The 25,977-nt window shown below is 35.3% G+C and overlaps 1 protein-coding gene across 1 annotated transcript; it reads left to right on the top strand.

The window, feature by feature from the left end:
• The first annotated feature begins 14,136 nt into the window (after window positions 1-14,136).
• LOC127073334 (pectinesterase/pectinesterase inhibitor) lies at window positions 14,137-16,477 on the top strand. The gene is made up of 2 exons (XM_051014490.1): window positions 14,137-15,194; window positions 15,345-16,477. Exons 1-2 carry the CDS (start codon window positions 14,183-14,185, stop codon window positions 16,244-16,246), a joined length of 1,914 nt encoding a protein of 637 aa, XP_050870447.1. The 5' UTR covers window positions 14,137-14,182; the 3' UTR covers window positions 16,247-16,477.
• Window positions 16,478-25,977: the final 9,500 nt, after the last annotated feature.

The raw sequence follows: 25,977 nt of genomic DNA, 5'->3' as shown, positions 1-25,977 counted from the left end.
TAATGAATTATTTTTCTATCACACCCTGCAGAGGAATATAAGTATTTTACATCACTTGCAATTAAAGTTGAATCCAATCGATATGAATCTCTAGTGTGAATCGATATGAATCGAATGATGATCAATGATGGATTTGTTATATTGCTTTCTTATTCCAGGTATATGCGTGTTCCAGAGTTTAGTATTCACTCTATTGGTTCTACCATTAGATTATAGTTAGTATTTTTTTGTAGTCACAGTTTAGCATTAAAAGAGCATAGACTCATATTTGAGAGCTTGTAAATCCATCTTTTACTAATGTTTTATTAAATAATGTTATATTAATGTGAAAATTCATATTTTAGATTTTAGATTAATACATCATCTTAAATTTATTTAAAGTCATATTTATGCATTCTGTTACAATTTGTTAAAAAGTAGGTTTGTTTATAAAAAACAAAATATCTCGTATGTATAGGATTTCCAAAAGTTTTTTAAAAATAAATTTGTGCAGACGGCTTAGTCGTGGATAAATATAGTATTTTGAAAATTTTACCCTATACCCCTACAATTGTACCCATACCCCTACATTTAAAATTTTTTGACCAAAATACCCTCATATAAATAGGGTATATTTTTCGTTTCAAAATTTTTTTACCATTTTCGTTGAAGACTTCCGGAGAAGAAAATTTTTTGGCGTTTTTGCATTGTATACCGGAACACTTAAGAGTAAGTCTTCCGGTTTGAAAATTGTATACCGGAACACTTCTCTTAAGTGTTCCGGTTTGTTGGTTTTTTTGGACACTGAACCGGAAGTCTTCTAGAAAGTCTTCCGGTTTGTATACTTATATACCGGAACACTTTCTTCAAGTCTTCCGGTTTGGATGATGTGTACCGGAACTCTTCTTTGAAGTGTTCCGGTACGTAATTTTTTTTTTTTTTTTTTTTTTTTTTTAATTATTTTTTTTTACATTATTTTTGCAGTGGTTCGAAGAAGAGGTGCAGATGGCCGGATTCCAGTCCGCACGTTAGACCGGGGTGCATCTTCATCTGCAGCTGCAGCTGAGCCGACTGGATATCCAGGAGGGCCGTACGATACATCGCTTTTGGTGAAGTACGAGCATCATGTTGCTCGACATATATGGTTCGGTGAGGTAAGTAAACGAACTATATTTGAAAATGAATAATAGTTGAATATTTTATAATTTGTTTTCTAATATGTGTTTTAATTGTTTTTAGGAAAGAGGACCAAAGAAAGAGTTGAAGGTTGCCGGACATGGACTGAAGTTGAATTCTAGGGTTCCATTGGCTCTTCCACCACAGATGGAGAGTTGGGTATCTAGATCCGGTTTAGCTTCACTGCAGAGAACGAGTCTGAACAAGATAGACACAAATCTTGTCTCTGCATTTGTGGAAAGATGGCATCTAGAGACATCTTCATTTCACATGCCGTTTGGTGAAATGAGCATTACTTTAGATGATGTCGCATGTCTACTTCACTTGCCCATTAGGGGTATCTTTTGGAGTCCTCAGGATGTGACTGAAGAGCTAGCTGTTGAACTTGCTGTGGACTACCTAGGAGTGTCACAGAGTCAGGCACAGTCACATGTTCGGAGCTGCAGGGGGTCGTATTACAAGTTGGAGTGGTTATATGATATATTCGTACATCATAGGGCTGCTTCCAGCTGGGCATATGCGACTAGAGCATATCTATTGATGTTGGTGGGTTCCACCATATTTGCTGATAAGACCTTTACACTTGTAGAGGCACGATACCTCCTCCTGTTTAGGGACTTGGATGGATGTTCAGGATATAGTTGGGGAGCAGCTGCACTAGTTACCCTCTACCGATATCTTGGAGATGCGTCCATGTACAGTTGCAAACAGCTAGGTGGATATCCTACTCTCCTACAGGTATATAATTTAATTTTGTTAATTAAGTGTTGGATTCATTTTATAAAATATTGTAACTTAATTTGTTTTATTTATTATGTTTTTATTTTGTAACAGTGTTGGATTCACGAGTATTTTCCAACTGTTGGAAAAAGAGGGGAGAATTGGAATCCTGCTGGAAACTGTGGTCTTCCCCGAGCGATGAGATGGTCATATAGACAGGGAGTCCTGAAGGTCGATGATTTACGACCTATTTTGGACGAGCTGACACCTACCGACGTCATCTGGCGACCATTTGAGGATCATAGAGCATGGCGTGTATTTGATGAGATATGTCTTTACAGGGGCTGTTTGAAGTGGGGTGAAACAGTTGTTCCATACTTGCCTGATAGATGTTTACGTCAGTTCGGGTATAGACAGTATGTTCCATCCCCACCTCTGGATTGTATGATGGCGACGGATATTGATGTTGATTGGATCAGTTACCATCAGAGTGTCTACTCCAATACACATATTCTGCATCCTCAATAAGCTTAAACAGATGTTGTATCTCTCACCACTTCCGAGTCATCCTTTTTTCTACTCCAATACACATATCCTGCATCCTCAATAAGCTTAAACAGATGTTGTATCTCACTCCTTGGACCTCTTATCTCTTTTTCTATCACACTCTTATGCTTGTATACTTGCGTAATACGAGTGACATTCTCAGGAAACTTGTCTTGCAAGGAAAGCAAAATGTTTCTAGGTGCTACATGTCTCTTTGCCAAATCAGCGACATGTTGCTTCTCATCTGTGGTCAACCTACCAATAAACGAATGACCTTCTAATCTATCAGGTAAACCATGATTATGTAACCCACATTTTACATCAATCTTCCAACCAGATCCATCTTTCGCCGGAGTCGACCTGATTTTAAATGGACATCCACATTTCTTGGACGCACTTTGGGTACCACTATCACTAATCTTGTGTTTCCCACCTTTATCACAGCCAAATATTATTTTGTTACTTCTCCCTCTCTTCCCCGTTTTAGTATCTGAACGACTGATAATAACAGTTACTTTATTGTCGATTCCAACCTCTTTAATCCATCTGATAACCTCTTCTCGTGTACCAAATCTTTCCGTCGTCATAAACGCATCAGTAGTATCTACACATATTTTGGGAAGATTTTCCATTTCTGTAAAAAAAAAAAAAAAAAAAAATTAAAAAAAAAAAAAAAAAAAAAAAAAAAACACGTACCGGAAGACTTAAAGAAAGACTTCCGGTACACAAAAAAAGCAAACCGGAACTCTTCTCCAAAGAGTTCCGGTATGCAAATTTTTTTTGAAATTTTTTTATGTGAACCGGAACTCTTTCCTTAAGTGTTCCGGTTTGTTTTTTTTTGTGTTCCGGAAGTCTTCCCATAAGTCTTCCGGTTTGGAAAAATACATACCGGAAGTCTTTTTGCAAGTGTTCCGGTGCGAGGGGTGTGAAAGTGTAATTTTTGGAATTTTCAACTGAATGATAAAAATGAAATGGTAAATTGGTTAAAACCAATTAAGGGTAAAATGGGAATTTTTAAATTTTTGTAGGGGTATGGGATTAATCGTAGGGGTACAAGGTAAAATTTTCTAGTATTTTCGGGTTAAGATTTTCCACAAAGTATTCACGGTTTGCCCAAATGTAATACAATGGGCCTTCATAATTGTCGGTAAAGGTCGTCGATAGGTTCCGACAAATTTAGCATTACCCACAGTTTTTTAGTGCTTTAGAATAGGGATATCCAACAATAGTTAATTATTTTAATGGTTAATGAATTAAATCATTTAATTCAAATAATTATAATGTAATTTAAAACTGATTCATAATCAATTTGAATCAATTTTTTTTATGAACTGTATCAATTATATAAATATGTCTTTTTATAAATAAAATAAAAAAGAATTATTGAAAATGAAAAAAAAATAGAAATTAAAAAATATTTGTAATTCTGAAAAAAAAAACTTATAAAAAATTACAAACTAAATTATAAAAAAATATATATTTTTTTTAGAAAAAAATCTGAAAAGAAATATTTTGTATTCCAAAAAATAAAGAAACAAAAAAAATTTAAAAAATTATTTTTTTCTGAAAATGTTTTTTTTATTAATTAAAAATCTAATTTAATTTAAAAAAATATTTTTCCAGAAATAAAAAAAATATTGTTTTTCTAAATAGAAAAAATCTAGAAAAATATTTCTTTTGAAATAAAAAAATTTTTGCAATGAAATCTTTTCTCTTAAATTTTAAAATTTATTATTCAGAAATTTTTATATAGAATTTTTTATTTTTCCAAAAAATATATCAAAAAATATTTATTCTGAATTTTATTTCACAAAAAATTTAAATTAAAATATTTTTTTTGACATAAATTTTAAAAAAAATTATTCCGAATTTTTTTAGAAAAATAAAAAAATTATTTTTTAATAAAAATAAAAAAAATTTCTTTAAAATTAATATTTTCAAATATTATAAAAAAAGAAATTTAAATTATTTTTTATAAAATTAAAAATATAATTTTAAAAGAGTTGAAATTATAAAATTGATTTATAATTGAAAACTGATTATAAACTATATTTTTATTGAAATGATTATTAAAAACTGAACTATAAACCTAATTTGGTTCACTATACTTGATAAATCATGAACACCCCACCCCTTCTTCAAAAGGTTTTTTATTCTCAATATCCACAAACTTTTTTTTGGAGATCATCTTTCTCTTGTATTTGGATTCACTTTTCTAACATTATAGATACTAGCGTCCAGACGGGCACTCGCGTGTCCGTCTGTCCGCTTTTTTAATGCATATCATTGAAAATATAAGTGATATTTTTTATTTAAATATAATTTTTTAAAAGTATAGCATGTGGAAGTTATTAGTAGGAAGTTATGTGGAAGTTATTAGTAGGAAGTTAAGTGGAAGATAATAATAATGGTTTTATTGGAAGTTATTAGGTAAATTATACAATAAAATAAGGGTAAAAATGGTAGAAAAATAGGATACATCAAAAGAAAGTATTCCCTTTATATATTGTTATAGATAAAGGACCGGTGAACTTAATAATGTTATTTTCTAATACTGAAGATATCTATAACAATATATAAAGGGAAAATTTGGTTTTGATATAGTCTATTTTTCTACCAATTTTACTCTTAGATAATTTACTTAATAACTTCTATTGAAACCACTATTATCGTTTTTCACATAACTTCTTACTATTAATTTTTTATATAACTTCCAATTAAAATTAATATTAAATAAAACAATATCATTTATATTTTCAAGTATATTTATTAAAAAATATGGACAGACGGGTCACGGGACACAAATGTAGGATTTTTTTACCAATATACCCCACTTTTTCGAATAAATTCCCAAAATAATCCAGTTTTCAAAAAATTTCCCAATATACCCCACTTTTAGAGGGAGGCGCCAATTGGATTGGCGCCCCCTCTTAAAAATTGCAAGGAGGCGCCAATTGGATTGGCTAGGGCACCTGCCCTAGCCAATCCAATTGGCGCCTATGTGTAATTTTTAAGAGGGGGCGCCAATCCAATTGACGCCTCCCTTAAAAAAGCCTCAAATGAAAAAACTTCCAACATGAAAGTTGTAGATCTTTTCACGATAATGAATTTGGATATAAATTTTGCATCATTTGGATTTTTTATGAGAAAGTTATGGGCAGTTGAAGTTGGACTTCTGAGTTTTTTAACTGTTATCTGAGTCATAATGTTTTGTATTATTGCATGTGTTTCTTTTAGGAATATGAATTTTTGTCCAACATAACATTTGAATTAGACATCTTAAATTTTCCAATGCACTTGGTCCCACCTCAAAATAATTAAAAATGAGTGAGTTATGTCCCTGCGAACTTGACCCAAAATTAGGGTTTCTGTCAAAACAAGTGTATGTGAATTTTGCCAAAAGGGACCAACTTCAAGCCCTTTAGTTTGAATGATAAAAGCCTCAAATGACAAAACCTTCAACATAAAAGTTGTAGACCTTTTCAAGATAATGAATTTGGACTAAAGTTTTGCATCATTTGCAATTTTTATGAGAAAGGTATGGGCACCTGAACTTGGACTCTTTGACATTTTATCTGTTATCTGACCTATAATGTTTTGTATTATTGCATGTGTTTGTGTTAGAGTTATGAATTTTTGTCCAACATAACAAGTGAAGTAGACATCTTAAATTTTCCAATGCACTTGGTCCCACCTCAAAATAATTAAAAATGAGTGAGGTAGGTCCTTGCGAACTTGACCCAAAATTAGGGTTTCTGTCAAAATATGTGTATGTGAATTTTGCCAAAAGGGACCAAATTCAAGCCCTTCAACATAACAATAACAAGTCCTTGAATTAGGGTTTCTGACCTGTAAATTTTTGTATTATGATATGTGTTTATTTTAGAATTATGAAAGAAACCTAATGTTTGGAGTTTACACAAAGATAAATTTGACATAATACGAATTGATATTAATAAAATTTGGATTTTACACAATGAATCCTAATGGTGATGACCGGGATCACCTAACCGACCTCCGGTCCCACATCCCCTAGCTACCCTAACCCTTGGCCCTAACCCACGTTGACGATTCTGCACCGGTGTTTGTTCATCTGATGGTCCAGGAGCGTCATTACCTCCTACAGGAGAAGATCCGTTGAGGTATTCAGCCAACTCAGCATAGTCTTTAGTATTCAATGATGGTGTACCGGCGTAGCTGAGCTCATGACCCATGCCAGAGAAGTTGGGGTGTGGTTGACTCATGGATGGGCGACCAGGACGGTTGAAGGGGGACATGGGTGACAATGATGGGTCTAGGAAAGGTTGGAAAGGTTGTTCGGGGTGTTTGGAAGAGATATGGTTGTGGGATGTTTTGGTATTGTGATGTTTGGGGTTCTTGGCTACGGTAGGTGATGAGGCGGTTAGTGTTTTGGGTAAGGCGACTTTGGTAGGGTGATGGTGTGGGTGCGAAGCGATGTTCGGTCGAAGGTTGATGGTCCATTTGTTGGTGGTGGTATGGGGGATGTTCTTGGTTTTGGGGTTGGGTGAATGGCATGTTTTGGTTGTATGTTTGTGTGTTTGTGGAACGGAAAGTTTGTCGGATAGGTGGTTGTGAGTAACCGGGCTGAGAATGTTGTTGGGGGTTAGATGTTGAGCCTTCTTGTGTGTAACTTGTCTGGCGTGGGTCGTAGAGGTACATATCATCGGCGATGAATTGAAATCCAACTGATCTATACCAAGCCATATAAGTACGACTTGGTTTTACCTCATTTGGCATGACTGCGTCAGTTAAGACATGGTCATGACGGTGCTTCCACTTGCGACACTCTGATCTTGCGAAGGTTTGCCAAGGGTTGTAGTTCCATTGGTCGTTCACTTTACGCATATGCCATTCTCCTAGGCTAGCTGGGGGATCTGGGATATTCTGGACCATACCAAACTGCAGCTTCACACGATCGGTGTTGTGCAGCTCCACTGTTGTGAACCGTATTATCGGTGTGCATGTTGTCCATACGGCTGCGTCTTCAGGGTTGATCTGATGCTCATGATCCATATTAAGGTATGGACGCCAAATGAACTGAAATGTTAAAGACAATAGGATTTAAATGAATGTAGAAAAAGTCAACATAATATGAAGAAATAATGTAATTATTTTGCTTACGTCTGCCGGTCGAAGGTGATCCAACAGGTTGCGATATTGAGTAATACAGTGTCTCGGACATCTGCTGTAATTCATACCGCGTGCCGACCATCTACACCAAAAAGTTAAAATAAATTAGTTATGGGTAATAAACTGTAAGGAAGGAAGTAAAGATATAGCAATTTAAACAACTTACTTTTTTGCATATGGAAAAGTGAAGGGGTTGTTATTGACCGGTGCTAGAGACGGTAGTCTTGACCATCCCCATGCTTGTAGCAAAACAGCACCTCCAGAAAATGTAGAAGTATCTTTGTGGGAGTTTTTGCACAAAGAACTATAGAGATAGGCTAGACATGCGGATCCCCAACTATAACTACCTATTCTATCTATATGTCTAAGTAAAGGTAAGTACATAATATGCATGCTAGAACCACTACCTTCGGGAAATAAAAAGGATCCTAGTAACAACATAATGTAACACCTAGTTTTGATGATTCGAGCATCTTCGGTAGAATGCTCATCTAAATAAAAACTATTATAATATGACTTTAGGCGTGAAAGTAGTATACCTTGTCCCCTAGCATTATCATCTAACAAATCAGTGTTTAAAAGCTCCATGCAAATTGAATTTGGAAAGTTGGTCTTACCATTAACAGCTTTGCCTTCAATTCGTAGTCCTAAAAGCATGTAGACGTCTTCTAACGTCACGGTACACTCACCGGTTGGAAACCAAAATGTGTGTGTCTCTGGCCTCCATCTTTCGCATAAGGCTAGAATGAACTTGTTATCTATAGACCAAGACATAATTTTGCTAAGGTGACCAAAACCGGCGAGTTCAACATAAGGTTGAATCATCGGGTCCATTGGGACAAATTCGTGGACTCGAGTGCGAAACCTTGAGACATCCTATAATAGAAATAATGTAACACTTGACTAAGTCGGTATTTCAAAATAAAATGGGGTTGGTGGAGATGAAACATAAAAAAGAAGTATAAGAAAAAACTTACGTATGTCGCGATGTTTGCAACTGTTCCTCTGTGTGCTTCGCCCATTGTGAGTAAAGACATATTGTTGGGGAGTTGGTGTAGATGAAAATGGAAGATTTTGTTGAAGATGAAATTGTAAAAGAAGTAATGTAGATGAAGTAGCGAGAAATGTAGATGAAGTAGTGAGAATGTTGGTGTGGAAGAATTGTTGAAGGAGTGGATCAATTTATAGGCAAATGGAGGAGTGCATGAAAAATTGTGTTTGCATGGTGTCTCCACCTCATTTGGCAACCATGTATAATATTAAGGAGGGGGCGCCATTCAAATTGGCGACACCATAGGGTACATGCATGCAAGGCTAGTTCTGAATGCTTGGTTTCGAGGACTGACTCCATGGGGGCGCCATTCAAATTGGCGACCATGTACAAGCCTTAAAGGTAGGCGCCAAACCAATTGGCGCCACCTTCTGCATGTCTGACACGTGGCATTGTTGTCTCCTGCATGCTGAACAAAACACTTATGGATGGCTTGCATGATTGACACATCATCTCTGACCATCTTAGGTGTCCGACACGTGTCTGTCTTGTCTCCTGTATGCTGATGACTACCTTCTTGATAGCTTGCCTGGCTGACACATCAACTCACACTGTCTTGCAGGATTGACACATCATCTCAGACACGTGGCTCTCTAGTATCCTGCATGCTGAATACTCACTTCTGTCTTGCATGACAGACACATCAAGTCTTGACTAGCTAGCATGCTTGACACATCAACTCACACTGTCTTGCATGACAGACACATCAACTCTTGACTAGCTAGCATGCTTGACACATCAAGTCACACTGTCTTGCATGACAGACACCTCATCTCTGAAATTACTTGCATGCTTGACACGGTATCTCAGACTAGCTTCAATGTGAGACACTGATACCATCTATTTAAGTGTCTTATTATCACATTCATCTGCACTTGCAAAATACTTTTCATCTTCACTCACATTCATCTTCACTCACATTAATACTTATCATCTGCAAAATACTTATCATCTTCACTCACATTCATCTGCACTTGCAAAATAGTTTTCATCTCCAAAATGTCATCTTCATCATTATACAGTATCAACGTTCACTGCAACGGTGAAACTTTTGAGTCTGAGCTTCATGGTTTTTGTTTTAAAAACACTGATACCATTAGAGTCACGATGAAGAGAAATGCAACCTTTTTGCATTTCAAAAAAAGAATACAATCCTTCATAGCATCAGGTAATGTGTCAAAGATGACATATCAGAATCCTATATTTTTTGAGAATGGTCAATGCAAGTTTTTCCCCCTAAAGATACGAGACAATGAAGATGTTGAAAGCATGTTTCTTAGTCATGAACATTCAGGCATGGATTGTATCGAGTTGTACATTACTCTACAGCCATGTATACCGTCTCAACAGTCTCAACTAACAGATCAGGATCCAGCTGGTAGAGATGCTGCAGATGATGCACAATGGTCAGATGAACTCAACTCAGAAGCAGAAGTAGAGGTCGACGTTGTTGATGAAGAAGAAGAGGAGACTGAGATACAGGTTGATCACATCCTGAATAACGACGATGAAGATGAGGCTCAACCACCACCAATACCTCCTACTCATGCATATATTCCTCCTCAACATATGACAAATATGGATCTTCACGACGATGAAATGTCCAACAGTGTCTTCTATAATCCGTATCCGAGACCAGTAGGCGAATTAAAGGTGGGAGACATGTTTCGTACCAAAGAGGAATGTGTCTTGGCAATCAAAAAATACCACATGAACAACTTTGCTAACTTTACGGTGAAACGCACTGATTCTAGAAGGTATGTTATCGGATGTCGTAACATGCTTTGTAAGTTTCGTTTGGCTGCATCTTACAAGAAGAAAAATGACTCTTGGGAGATCGCTTCAATAGACCCACCACACAGTTGCGTCGCAACAACCGTTGAACAAGATCACCGTAAACTGAGCACAGCTTTGATATGTCGAGACATTCTGCCATTGGTAAATAAAGACCCATCAGTGAAGGTGAGTATAATTATATCCCATATCCGAACAACATATATTTATACTCCATCTTACAAGAAAGCATGGATTGCGAGGACAAAGGCTGTTGAGCAGGTTTTCGGCAACTGGGAGGACTCATTCAAGGAATTACCACGGTTTTTATGGGCACTAAAAACTTATGTCCCAGGAACTGTGGCAATTCTGGAGACAGTGCCAGCAATGATGCCAGACGGAACCTGTGCTACAGGTAATAGAATATTTCACCGTCTCTTTTGGGCATTTGACCCGTGCATCAAAGGTTTCGCTTTCTGCAAACCTCTCCTGCAAATTGATGGCACTTGGTTATACGGAAAATACAAGGGTACGTTGCTCATGGCAGTTGCACAAGACGGTAACAATAATGTATTTCCCATTGCCTTTGCTCTTGTTGAAGGTGAAACGGCTGCTGGATGGGGTTTCTTTCTTCGACATCTCAGAACGCATGTCGCTCCACAAGCCAATCTATGTCTTATTTCTGATAGACATGCTGCCATCGAAAGTGCCTACAACAACCATGACAACGGATGGCATGATCCTCCTTCTACACATGTCTACTATATCAGACACATTGCACAAAACTTCATGCGTGCTATAAAAGATAAGAATCTTCGCAAGAAGGTGGTGAATGCTGGGTATGCTTTAACTCAACCGTCTTTTCAATATTATCGTGATGAGATTCGACTGTCTAATGAAGACGCGGGGAGATGGATAAATAACATCCCAGTAGAGCAGTGGACAAGAGCATTTGACGGTGGTTGTCGATGGGGCCACATGACAACAAACATTGTGGAATGCATGAACGGGGTTTTCAAAGGAATTCGAAACCTGCCGATAACCGCCTTGGTAAGATCAACCTATTATAGGTTGGCTTCTATGTTCGCAACCAGAGGTGAAAGATGGAGTGCAGTGTTAATGTCCGGACAAGTATTCAGTGAATGTTGCATGAAGGTCATGAAAGAGGAGAGCATCAAAGCTACGACACACGCTGTAACAGTGTTTGACCGTCATAGACAAAATTTCAGCGTCCAGGAAACAATGGGCAACAGCGAGGGGAGACCAAATTTATCCTACGCGGTTAAACTACACAGAAGTTGGTGCGATTGTGGAAAATTTCAGGCCTTCCGCATACCTTGCTCCCATGTCATTGCAGCATGCGCTTATACTCGTCAAGACGCTTACACCTATTTATCTGATGTGTACAAGGCCAACACCATCATGAATGTATATAGTCAAAGCTTTTCAGTACTACCAATGGAGGATTACTGGCCTCCATATGAAGGAGATATTGTTTGGCACAATGAAGAGATGCGTAGAAAGAAGAAAGGAAGGCCAAACAGCACACGTATAAGAACAGAGATGGATTCCACAGATAAAATGATAAGATTATGTAGTATCTGTCGTCAACCAGGACACAACAAAAACAACTGTCCCAATCAAGGAACATCATCTAGATCTTAAGCTTATTGTAACATGATATCTAGATCTTAAGCTATTTGTAACATTGTATCTAGATCTTATGCTTTTTGTAACATTGTATTTCTGTAACAATCAATCATTATATATCATTAAGTTCTTGTTACAACGAGTTTCATAACCAACATCAGTACAAAACATCTGAAAACATAAATAATTCTAACTGATTACAACAATCAAATTAATGTCGTCTCGACCGAACATCATTTCCCTAGCATCCTTATCAGTCCTCATTCGCACCCAACCAAAGATACTGTCAAGTCTCTCAATACTTCTGATTTTTTCCCCTTCTGGTATTTTCCCGTCTAACCATCGAACCAGCTCCCTCTTCAGTTGATCTAACGTGGTGATGTTCTAAAACAGCATCAGCAATTGAGGTTTGTCTCTCGCATAAATCACCTTACCGTATCGGCGACGAACACCAAACATGATAGCCAAATGATTATATGAATTGTGGAACAATAGGTCACACTACGCATCTATTTATAAGACAAAAAAGGCATTTTATGAGGGACTCGGCAATTGAGTTGGCGCCTCCTTTTAAAACATACACATAGGCACCAATTGGATTGGCTAGGGCACCTGCCCTAGCCAATCCAATTGGCGCCTCCATTCAAGTTTTAACAACAGTCGCCATATGAACAACTTTCATGTTCATCAAAAATCCATTTGAAACTTGGAAGCTCATCATTAATTTCAAAACATTATAGGTCATTTTGACAGAAACCCTAATTTTGGGTCAAGTTCGCAGGGACATAACTCACTCATTTTTAATTATTTTGAGGTGGGACCAAGTGCATTGGAAAATTTAAGATGTCTACTTCAAATGTTATGTTGGACAAAATTACATATTCCTAAAAGAAACACATGCAATAATACAAAACATTATAGGTCAGATAGCAGTTGAAAAACTCAGAAGTCCAACTTCAACTGCCCATAACTTTCTCAAAAAAAATCCAAATGTTGCAAAATTTATATCCAAATTCATTGTCTTGAAAAGATCTACAACTTTCATGTTGGAAGTTTTTTCATTTGAGGCTTTTTTAAGGGAGGCGCCAATTGGATTGGCGCCCCCTCTTAAAAATTACACATAGGCGCCAATTGGATTGGCTAGGGCAGGTGCCCTAGCCAATCCAATTGGCGCCTTCTTGCAATTTTTAAGAGGGAGCGCCAATCCAATTGGCGCCTCCCTCTAAAAGTGGGGTATATTGGGAAATTTTTTGAAAACTGGGTTATTTTGGGAATTTATTCGAAAAAGTGGGTTAATTAAGTAAAAAATCCACAAATGTACACTAGTATATATAGAAAGAATACTAGGTATTTGGTAGGTTGTATCTCTAATATTTACAAAGGTGTACTGTTACTTAAACACCTAAAATGTAACAAGTATAAAAAATATATTATTTATAACTACCAATTTCGTATCTACACCTTATAAATATATGATATTCAACATTTAAAATAGTGTCACTATCATTTCTATTAAAAAGACATTGTCCACACGCTTGTGAATAACAACATCTAATTGATAAAGTGTACTGAAGTTGACAGTTCAATGTCATCCTCAAATTGAAGAAATACTTGTATAAAAACATATCTATATCCATATTTAACAAGGAGAAAGAAGATTTTAAATATATTTAAAATTTAATTTCTTTTCTTTTTTAATTGGAATCATGGGTGGTTGTGAAAATAAAGGAGAGAAAAAATTTCATTTTTATATTTTAATTAACTAAAAAAACTATGATTGATTATATCTATCTAAGAATTTTTCCTATGGCTGTTATAATTACCACTCCGCAATGAAATGCCAGAATTGGTCAATAGCTAAAATTCAGCTTATGTTATAAACCATGTTTAGAAGTTATGCACAATACCACTATTTTCATAGTAAACAATTCTCATCTTTTTTTCCGTTTAACATGGGAGATTGTTTTTTCTGGTAAAATTAATTCAATGCAGCTGTATATATAGAATCATAATCACAAATGGAGAAGATAGAGCTCTCCCTACCGGGAATTTGAAAAATACTATACAAAAAAAAGAAAAAAAATATTACATATAGTTTAGTACAAAAACTAATACTAGTAGAATTTTCATATAAATATGGAAGGAATGCGCGATAACCAGAAGAAAAGGTTTGCAGTTGTTGGTGTCTGTTACATTCTTCTTATCGCTGTGGTCCGAACCGATGCGGTCGGTATAACGCGCGGTGGCTTTGGAGGACCAGGAGAACAAAATGGAAAAATCTTTACCCCACAAAAGGATGTTGATAGTCTTTGTAAATCAGACCCCGAAAAATGTAACACGAAACTAGGAAGATTATTTAAGGGAACAATGACAATAAAAGATACTATAAAAAAAGCACTCATTGAAGACGCTGGGGAGTTACAGAGACACATAGACACTCGAGTTCTTTATAAGGAATTGGCAGTCGACAAAAGGTCGGAAGACGCTGTGCGAATTTGCGACGAAGTAATGGATGATGCTATTGATGGAGTTAATAAATCTGTTGGTGAATTAGACACAGTAGATTTCAATAAGTTGAGTGACTTTGTTTTCGATCTTCAAGTTTGGATGACTGCTACACTTACAGATCAACAAACATGTTTGGATACTTTTGAAAAAGTAAACAAAAAAGGTAGTCAGAGATTGGCTGAGGTTATGAACACTTCTATGAGTTTAAGCAAAACTGCTATTGACATGCTTAATTCTGTTTCCGAAGTACTTAAGGATTTTGGTCAAACTCCAGTTGGTCTTCACACTCACAGGAGGCTTTTATCCGATGAACCCGAAAAACATTTTGATAGTTATCCTACATGGGTTAGTGAAGGACAAAGACGACTTCTTGCTGCTTCAAGTGTTAAGCCAGATGCTGTTGTGGCGCAAGATGGTAGTGGGCAGTTTAAAACCGTTGCCGAAGCTCTTAAGACTGTTCCGCCAAATAATGCAAAACCTTTTATCATTTATGTTAAGGCGGGTACTTATAAAGAGGTTGTTATTATTCCTCTAAAGATGGATTATGTTACCATCATAGGTGATGGTCCTACAAAAACCAGATTCACTGGTAGCCTCAATTTCGCTGATGGCGTCCTAACTTATGACAGTGCAACTTTCGGTAAGTAAAATATTTATATATCCGTAGACGAAGTGTGAATATAAGAGTTCAAACTCCGGTGATGATGGGTCTAATTTAACAATCTTTTTTAATTAAGCTAAGAGCATAAGTATTGTTTAATTATTTGATTAATTTGTATATGTATGGCAGGTGTGAATGGTGCAAACTTCGTGGGAAAGGATATAGGCATTGAAAACACAGCGGGACCAGCTAAACAGCAAGCTGTGGCACTGAGAGTTTCAGGAGATATGGCAGTATTCTACAACTGTCAAATAGATGGTTACCAAGACACACTCTTCGCCCTAGCCCTACGGCAATTCTACCGTGATTGTACCATCTCTGGTACAATCGACTTCATCTTCGGGGACCCCTTTGCAGTTTTCCAAAACTGCAAAATTGTAGTTAGAAAACCATTACTAGGCCAAGCATGTTTAGTAACAGCTGGTGGAAGACTCTCAGCGAGCACTCAAACTGCACTTGTTTTCCAAAGTTGTCATTTCACGGGTGAACCTGCATTAGCATCAGTGACACCCAAAATATCTTTCCTAGGAAGACCATGGAAACCATACTCCAAAGTTGTGATAATGGACTCAGTTATAGATGATGTCTTTCTCCCTGAAGGTTACCAAGCATGGATGGGAACTGATTTTATGGACACAGCTACTTTTTTGGAGTATAACAATAAAGGTCCTGGTGCTGACTTCAAAGCAAGAGTGAAGTGGCCTAATGTTAAAGCTTTAACTGCGGTTGAGGCTGCTGCTTTTTACCCTGGCAAATTTCTTCAAGTTTCTGGTACACCTTGGATGACAAGTTCTGGGGTACCTTGTTCTCTTGGTCCTATGAGTGGCGGTTCTGCCGGTTCTTCTGCTTCGTCTACTCCAATTATTGAGTCTGGGCCTTCTTCGTCTTCTCCAGCGTCTGCTCCAGTTACTGCGTCTGCACCTTCTTCGTCTTCTCCAGCGTCAGCTCCTTCTAAGTCTTCTCCAGTTACTGCGTCTGCACCTTCTTCGTCTTCTCCGGTTACTGCGTCTGCGCCTTCTAAGCCTTCTTAATCTTCTTAAATTTGGTTAACAAAGTTAAAGATAAGAACAACACCATGAGCGGTGTTGTAAATATTAGATTGTAAATAGTAATTATTTCTATTAGTAATGAGGCCCATTAGTCAAAGCCCATTAGGTTTTCTATTCTCTCTTATTTAAAGCATGTAGATGTAACATGTAAGAATCACTTTTTAATATATCAGTAAAATATTTTACAACATGGTATCAAGAGCTCTCGATTTTGGGGGATTCGCTTCCGCCTAAACCCTAGCCGCCTTGTAGCGGAGTTTTTTTTTACTGCAGTTTGCAGTTTGTTGTTGTTTTTGGGTGTTTGGGTCATTGTTGTTTTGTGTTGTAGCACATCGTGCTTCTTGTTTTTTGTTCACTCATCTTTGAAACCCTAATCCATCATGTTTCTTGGTTTGTTTTCTCTCGATTGTCCTTTCAATGGCTGAGATTATTAACGATCAACCACCTCCACCTCCACCTCCACCTCCACCTCCCACAAATCCACCAGCCCCATTTAATGCTAAGGATTTTGTCGTTCAAAAAGGTTATTGGCTTACCGGCAAAAATTATTTTCAATGGTCTCAGTTCATCAGACACACTCTAAAATGTTGCGACATGCTTGATCATATTGAAGGAAATCCTCCTCTGGTTACTGCTCCTAACTTCCCTTCCTGGGATAAAGATGATTCTGCTATTATTACTTGGCTTTGGAACTCCATATCTCCAGAAATTAGTAGAAATTGCATGTATCTCTCAAGTGCAAAGGCAGTTTGGGAATATCTTCGTCGCAGTTATTCCATGAAACAAGATATGTCTGCTTGTTATGATTTAAAGAGGAAAATCTTCAACACTAAGCAGGGAAATCTTTCGATCACTGAGTATTTTGGAGTTCTCAATGGTTTTTGGATTGAGTTGGATCAGTATCAGAATTTGAAGATGGAGTGCAGCAAGGATACTGCCACCTTGAATACTGTTGTTGAGCGGGATAGGATCTTTGATTTCCTAGCAGGCCTTAATGCTGAATTTGACCCTATTCGGGTGCAGATTTTGGGTAAGGAAAAATTTCCTGATCTTAATGAAGTTTTTTACACTGTCCATAGTGAGGAAACCCGTCGTCAAGCTATGCTTCATGAACAGCCCCCGGATGTGTCAGCATTAGTAGCTAGCAAAACAACAAGACAAGGACCACCACCATCATCATCCAAGAATGTTCGTGACAAATTCTATTGTGAGCATTGTAACCGATCAGGGCATACAAAGGATAGGTGTTTCAAACTTCATGGGAGGGAGCAGGTTCTTAGCCGAGGTGGCGGTTCTCGCAACATGCACCAGTATCAGGCACATGTTGCTACACATGTCCAGGATACTGAAAGCTTTGAAAAGAGGGGAACTGATCTTTCCTCCTTCAGTCAGAATGATGTGGAACGATTGAAGTCTATGCTTGACTCCATGAGTAAGCCTTCTGGTTCTGGGTCTCTAGCAGTTACTGGTAAGAGTTTGTGTTCCCGATCTCTTACTGTTTGTGGTAATATTCCTAAGAATGCGTGGATTCTTGACTCTGGTGCTACTAATCATATGACATTTGATTCCACATTATTATGCTCTTATACCACACCTTCGAGTATTCCTTATATCACTGTTGCTGATGGCTCTCATGCTTGTGTTGTTGGCACTGGAAATATTGACTTGCAACCTCCATTCCAGTTGCAATATGTGCTTCATGTTCCCACACTTTCCCACAATTTAATTTCCATCCATAAGCTTACCCGTGATCTGAATTGTAAAGTAATTTTTTCTATGTCCCATTGTGTTTTTCAGGACCTTACCACGGGGCAGACGATTGGAATTGCTAAGGAAAAGGAAGGGTTATACTACTTCTCTGATGACCATCCAAAGGTGTTGTCCTCCTGTTTCCAGTCTCAGTCTTCCTCTTCAGCCTCACAAATTTGGCTTCAGCACAAGCGTCTCGGTCATCCTCCATTTTATATAATTAAGTCTATGTTCCCGTCGTTGTTCTTACACCATTCTGTTGAGTCTTTTAAGTGTGATGTTTGTCAGTTGGCAAAACACAATCGTGTATCTTTTCCTTCCAGTTTTAATAAAAGTGATGAACCATTTGATTTGATTCATTCTGATGTTTGGGGACCTGCCCCTACCTCTAATATTTTTGGTGCAAAATGGTTTGTCTCATTTATTGATGATTGTACTCGGGTAACTTGGATTTTCTTGATGAATACTAAATCCGAAGTACCACAAATATTTATCCAATTTTATAATATGGTACAAACGCAATTTGGGAAAGGCATAAAAAGAATTCGTTCTGACAATGGTAAAGAATATGTCAATCATACCTTTTCCAATTTCACTAGTAAACATGGCATTCTCCATGAATTCACATGTGTTGACACCCCACAACAAAACGGTGTCGCAGAAAGAAAAAATCGTCATTTACTTGAAGTTGCTAGATCTCTCCTTTTTCAAATGTTTGTTCCTACCTCTTATTGGGGTGAGGCAATTCTTACTGCTGCCTATCTGATTAACGGGTCCCATCTCGAGTGTTAGGTAATAAAAGTCCTGCCCAATTTATGCTTTCACGTTTTCCATCTGTTCCTATCTTACACACTCTTGAGTCTCGCATTTTTGGTTGTGTTGCTTTTGTTCATGTTCACAAACAATATCGCAACAAATTGGATCCCCGTGCTGTCAGATGTATCTTTCTGGGTTATGCACCCAACAAAAGAGGGTACAAATGTTATCATCCTCCGAGTCGAAAATTCTTTGTCTCCAAAGATGTCACCTTTCATGAAAATGTGTCATATTTCACTCGTTCTCAGTCTCAGGGGGAGAACATAAGTGACTTAGAGTCAGAGTCTGAGTCTGAGTCCGAGTTTCTGATCCTTGGTCCTAGCCTCCCTAGAACACCTATCAGTGTTCCCTCTCTTGAACCCGAGTTGTCACCTAGTTTGAGTTTGAGTCCTAGTTCAACACCTGAATCTGAGCCAGTAAGTGTTCCTGGTCCTTCAAGGCCTTCTGTTTTACAGGAATCAACACCTCCAGCACCAACTCTGGTGTATCAGAGAAGAAGTAAACCTGACCTTCTCCAGAAACAAATTCAATCGCCTGAACCGGAGGTAAGTACTAAAAATGATTCCTCTAGTGATGATTGTGCCATTTCTGATACTTGTGACACTAATCCAGTTGATTTACCCATTGCTTTGAGGAAGGATAAAAGATCTTGTCCCTCCCTATATCGACACCCTATCTCTCAATATGTCTCCACTAAACATCTTTCCACACAATATCAAAGTTTTATTGCAGCTGTTGATTCTGTGAAAATCCCATCATCTGTTGAAGAAGCATTGCAAAATAAAAATTGGGTCCAAGCTATGGATGAGGAAATGAGAGCACTTGAAAAAAATGGTACTTGGGAGATTATTGAAAGGAAAAGAGACAAAAGTCCAGTTGGATGCAGATGGATCTATACTGTAAAGTACAAATCTGATGGTACACTTGATCGGTACAAAGCAAGACTAGTGGCAAAAGGTTATACTCAGACGTATGGTATTGATTATGAGGAGACATTTGCCCCAGTGGCAAAGATGAATACTGTTCGAATTTTACTATCTCTTGCTGCTTCATGTGGATGGGAATTGCAACAGTTTGATGTTAAAAATGCGTTCTTGCATGGAGACTTAGAGGAAGAAGTGTATATGGAGATTCCACCAGGTGTTGGCATAACAAATGGAACTAACAAGGTGTGTAAATTGAAGAAAGCCTTATATGGACTAAAGCAGTCCCCTCGGGCATGGTTTGGAAGATTCACAAAGGCAATGATGTGTTTGGGCTATAAGCAAAGTCAAGGAGACCACACTTTATTTTTTAAACATTCACAAGGAGGAAAACTGACTGTACTTCTTGTTTATGTTGATGATATTATTGTTACAGGAGATGATTTGATTGAGAGACATTTCCTCAAGGAGAAATTATCAGCAGAGTTTGAGATGAAAGACCTTGGGCAACTCAAGTATTTCTTGGGAATTGAGGTAGCCTACTCAAAGCAAGGCATCTTTATTTCTCAAAGGAAGTATGTGCTTGATCTTTTGCAGGAAACTGGCAAACTTGGATGCAAACCTGCAAGTGTTCCCATTGAACAAAATCACAGAATAAGCTTTGAGGAGGAAAGTGACAAAGTTGACAAGGGTCAATATCAGAGATTAGTGGGAAAATTGATTTACTTGGCACACACTAGACCAGATTTGGCATATGCAGTCAGTGTGGTAAGCCAATTCATGCATGATCCGAGGGTGAGACATTTGCAGGCTGTAGACCGCGTTCTACAATATCTTAAAGCAACTCCAGGGAGAGGACTTTTGTTTAAAAGAGGTGGAAATCTAACTATGGAGACTTACACTGATGCGGATTATGCCGGATCAGTGAGTGACAGAAGATCTACGTCAGGCTATTGTACTTTTCTGTGTGGTAACCTTGTAGCTTGGAAGAGTAAGAAGCAAAGTGTAGTTGCTCGATCAAGCGCCGAGGCAGAATTTAAAGCTATGGCATTAGGAATTTGTGAGCTATTGTGGATGAAACAAATTCTAGAAGACTTGAAGATACAATGTGAAGGTCCTATGGAATTGTTTTGTGACAATAAATCGGCTATTAGTATTGCTCATAATCTTGTTCAGCATGACAGGACTAAACACATTGAGATTGACCGACATTTTATCAAAGAGAAGTTGGATAGTGGACTGATAACTACATCTTACGTTCCTTCCGGGCATCAACTGGCAGATGTGTTAACAAAAGGCTTACCAACAGAAAGATTCAGGCAACTTACTTGCAAGCTGGGAATGATAGATATCCATTCACCAGCTTGAGGGGGAGTGTTGTAAATATTAGATTGTAAATAGTAATTATTTCTATTAGTAATGAGGCCTATTAGTCAAAGTCCATTAGGTTTTCTATTCTCTCTTATTTAAAGCATGTAGATGTAACATGTAAGAATCACTTTTTAATATATCAGTAAAATATTTTACAACAAGCGGGATTAATGAGTTAGTCCATTAATTTTGATATTGCTATGAAATAAATCAAAGCTATAGCAGTAAAGTAAAATAATAGAGAAGAAGGAAAGAATCTGTGAATATATTATTAGGATTCTTACCCTTAACATTTTATCTCCGTAGTAATAATTTAGTCTTGTTTAGATTTTATTGGAAGAATGGAAAATGTACGTTCCTATCACTTTAATTAATAAACTAGATTAGGACACGCTGTGCAGGTTGTAAAGAAGATCGTACATGAAGTTGTCAAATAAAATAAAACTTTATTTATGATAGATATTATTTACTATAAAAATTCTAATATGGATAATAAGATTAGCATAACAAAAGAAAATAGTCCAATTTTAATCGAAAAGTAATATATTTATAAATATGAAAATGAATGCGAGACATAAAAATAAATGTTAAAACATGAAAGAAGACTTCAAAATTAGAATCAATTTTTATGATTTTTGGTTTTTTTTTCTTAGATGAGCCTTTGTTGTTCCTTTGGATGTTATGATTAGCCTTCGTTTAGCACTGCGAGTTTTTATTTTTCTTTTATTGTATGGTTTACCATTGATGTTGTCACCATCATTTCCTCTTCCACGTTCTTCTTCTTCTTCTTCTTTTTCTTCTTCTTGGTGATCTTATTTAATTTGAATAATTGGTGATGATATAGACTCCTATATGTAATAAGTATATTGTTAATATTCATAAAGTTAGAATATATTTGTATGATTATAGTACAAATTTAATTACATGTTTAATAGGTGTTTTTAGAATTGGTTCTGGTATGTATTGTGTAGATTTGGAACTTCTTTTAAATTTTTTGCATACAACTTTATTTCAAAAATAAGAGTACGATGACCGAGATTTTGTAGTATTGATGATGTAGACATGTTAGCTTGTTGTTGCAAGAACATTTGAGTCGTTGTATTGAGTAGTTTTTGTGCCTCTTGATCAAAAAATATTAAAGTCGCTTTAACGGTTTCATCGAACATTTTTAGCATTATCTTGAACTTATGATTACATGTTTTTATATTATATTACTAATAATATTTTTGATAAGATGGTTTATGATTGAAAATGTCTAACCTTGGTTTTGGACACTTTTAAGATGTTTCACATGAAGGACATTTCAATTCATTGTCTTCTTGTTTAAGTTTCTTCATACATTTTTCACATTCAATGTAATGACATCTAAATGTATCATCAATTTCATTTATATTTGCTCAAACTATGAAGAAAACCTCCTATATTTAAAAGTTTAGAAAAACTGGTAAGTAAAACAACTTTAGAATTTTATTTACAAAAGAGTATTTAAATAAAATTTATAGTGTACCTGTGCATCTAACTCTCATGTCATTGCTATTATATTTTGCAGTGTAGTTCTATATTAGGTCATCCTAATTTGAGGTGACATATTTGAAAACTAAGTGATTAGAATCTCCTTTATTTCTATTTGGTCATTTGATGGAATGTATAATTTATACAAAATAAAAAGAGATAGTGAAAGTCTAACTTTAAATTTTAGTTATTTAAAATGACAATTCAAAAATGTTAGCATTTAACGGATAAAGTATATTTGATGGGTATATTATATTTTTAGGCGGTGGAATTCGGGTAGCTGAAGTTGAGTTGATCGAGTATTCATTTGTGGAATACAAATGATAATTCTATAACGGTTAAATGTATAGTTATCTCTAAACATCTTCACTGTTGTAGAGGTGATTGCAACAATAGTGGTTTTTTCTATTGAGTTGTCATCAAATTTTCAAATTCAATAACTATTATTTTCCATTACGTGAACTTCAATTTTTTATTCCTATGAATAAATTATGATTAGAATGTTAAGATTAATTTTAATTTGATATACTTGATTTATATATGATATATGAATAAACAAATACGCGTAGTTGAAATCTTACTCTTGTAGCCTCAATTCATGTCTGATAATTTTTGTAGGTTTTTCTTGTACAGAAACGTGTTCTTCATGTCCAAGAGCATGAAGCACTTCAACTATGTCTGAAAATAAATATGAATATAGTTATATAATATGATTTATATTATTGTAGGGTAACTTGTGTAAACACTATTGTTGTCTCAAACTCTTTATGAAATTGTTTCTATGGTAACACATTTAAAATAATGGCGTGGAATTGTAGATTTTGAATCTTGAATATTTGCAAAAACCATGCATTTTTTAAGCCTTTGACTTGTTTGTATGTTTCATTTTCCGGAACTATTTTTATATTTTGTATGGTATATTAATTTCTCTCTCCTATCAATTCTCTAAACTGTGGTATAAGATATTTGTTTATTGTTGCATGTAAATGAGTTCCACGAAAAAAAATATAACAATAAAATATTGAAATCAAAGTATATTTTGCTAACAACAAATAAAATATTTGGGATAAAGAGTTAATACTTTCTCATCTAACAAAATCATTTCAACGAATATTTGTTCTTCATCGTTTCTCAGATTATAACGTCTCACAATCGAACAACTCTTTTCCGGTCTCAGAGCTATCAATTAAAAGGTAAGACCGGGTAGTGGTAGTTAACCGGGGGAGGGAGCGGCTCATCCGTCAGGATGGGATCCCTCTACTTCACGTTTTTGGCTTTTCTTTTTCTTGCGTTGACGCTTCCATTCCAAAGCGGCTCCGTCTCTGCCTCAGCCTTCTCCGCTCCCTGTTGGGTATCTCCGAGGACTTGAGCTAAGGGATTGTTTACTGAACGTCCCATACTTGACCTATCGCTCCATTCGGTGAAGTACCCCCTTACATTGACTCAAAGTAATCAATCATCACGATCGATATTAAGATCTAAGATTAAATTTTTCATTACTAATTATTTGATGATATAGATAAGTGAATAGGATTGTTGTTATGGTGAGGTATTTAAAAATTTAACTGATGTGTTCCTATGATTTTTCTTATGATTATAACCTATGTTTTTTTTCTATGTTTTTATAATAATAATATAAAATATTTACTTTTCTATTGAATATAATCTAATATATTTTTATTATCTATTTTTATTATTTATAATTCAAATAAAATTAATTTTATTATTAAAAATAATAAATATAAATAATTATTATCAAGAATAAATAAAAAATTATAATCAACTATTGGAGTTTACGGAAAGGAGAAATTAAAGCGTAATCAAAGATATCCAAAATTGAGTCTGGCAAGAACAGCTTCACGCATACCAAATGCTGCAATCATAATCCCAAATCGATTTGTCGGAAACTGTAGGAAGAGGAAACTCGAACAATAATTAAGAAAATCCAAAATTGAATTATGCAAGAACAATAATCCAAAATCTATTTGCCAGTATGTAGGAAGGAAAAAATTGATAGGTAAGTAAACAATCATACCGATCTGTCTTAAACTATATGAATTATGAGTTATAAAGAACTTTAGATTATTATAAAAATTTATTATATTCACCCAAATGTTTAACCCAAATGTGTAAATTTGATGTGATTATATTGTTTAGTAATTAAAATTAAAATTAATTACAAATGGATAATCAAAAGTATAATGTAATAGAATTTAATTAGTTTATCAATTTTCAGTAATAATGTTAATAATAAAAAAATTAAATATTATTTATTACATTCATTATTGCATTTAATTGCGAACAACTTTAAATATAATTTATTATAAATATTTTATAAGTGACAAATAAACTTTATTTTTATAGAGAACAAAATTAAGTTTTTTATTAAAGAATAAAATTTATATTTCGTTGATTCAAATTAAATGTTGATAGATCAATTGTAATAAATATTAGTTATGAATGGATTTTAGAGTAATATTTATCTTAGTAACTTTTTTTATTTCGTGTAATTTTATTAATATTAGAGATTATTAATGGTTAATATGTATAATACATTGGACATATTTTCTCATGCCTCTATTTTTTTAAGGTAAAATTTAATTCTCATAATAATAATAATATAAAATGTTTACTTTCCTATTGAATATAATCTAATAAGTCTTTATTATTATCTATATTTATTATTTATAATTCAAATAAAATTAATTTTATTATTAAAAAATAATAAATATAAATAATTATTATCAAGAATAAATCAAAAAATATAATCAAACTATTGGAGTTTACGGAAAGGAGAAATTAAACCGTAACCGGAGATATCAAAAATTGAATCTTGCAAGAACAATAATCCAAAAATCTATTTGTCAATAATGGTAGGAAGGAAAAAATTGAATCAATAATGATAGGAAGTAAAAAATTAAACTCTAATTGAAGAATTTCAAAATCTATGTATAAGTAACGATAGAAAAAAAAAATTGAACCATAAAAAGAAGAAAATCTACAGGGGAGACCACACTTCCCGAGATATTTGCATGAGTAGAAAAAATAATTTGTCATTTGTAACGTGATATTGGAGAATTAGGAAAAGTGAAATATGGACTTTGAAAGAGAAAAAATAAAATATGGGGTGTTGGTAAACAATAGCGTTTTGATGGATGGTTTAGTAGAAGATGTACACATAAGCTAATAATGATGTGAATTGTTTTTCAAAAACTTAGTGTTAGGTGTCGCAAAAGCATTGGATTTAATATATATAAATATTTTTTTAAAAAAAATTGTAATTATATTGAACATAGTAATAATGATAAAAAGAGTAGTTAGTTATTTATATAAATATTAGGA

Source organism: Lathyrus oleraceus, chromosome 1 (genome assembly GCF_024323335.1).
Source record: "Lathyrus oleraceus cultivar Zhongwan6 chromosome 1, CAAS_Psat_ZW6_1.0, whole genome shotgun sequence".
NCBI classification, from domain to species: Eukaryota; Viridiplantae; Streptophyta; class Magnoliopsida; order Fabales; family Fabaceae; genus Lathyrus; species Lathyrus oleraceus.
This window is presented reverse-complemented; position numbering and strand designations above follow the sequence as displayed.

What these genes read in the sequence shown, in the direction of transcription:
- LOC127073334 (XM_051014490.1), top strand. Translation starts at nt 14,183, where the DNA reads ATGGAAGGAATGCGCGATAACCAGAAGAAAAGGTTTGCAGTTGTTGGT. An exon ending in TTATGACAGTGCAACTTTCG is followed by an intron (nt 15,195 to 15,344) that starts GTAAGTAAAATA and finishes TATGTATGGCAG; the next exon opens with GTGTGAATGGTGCAAACTTC.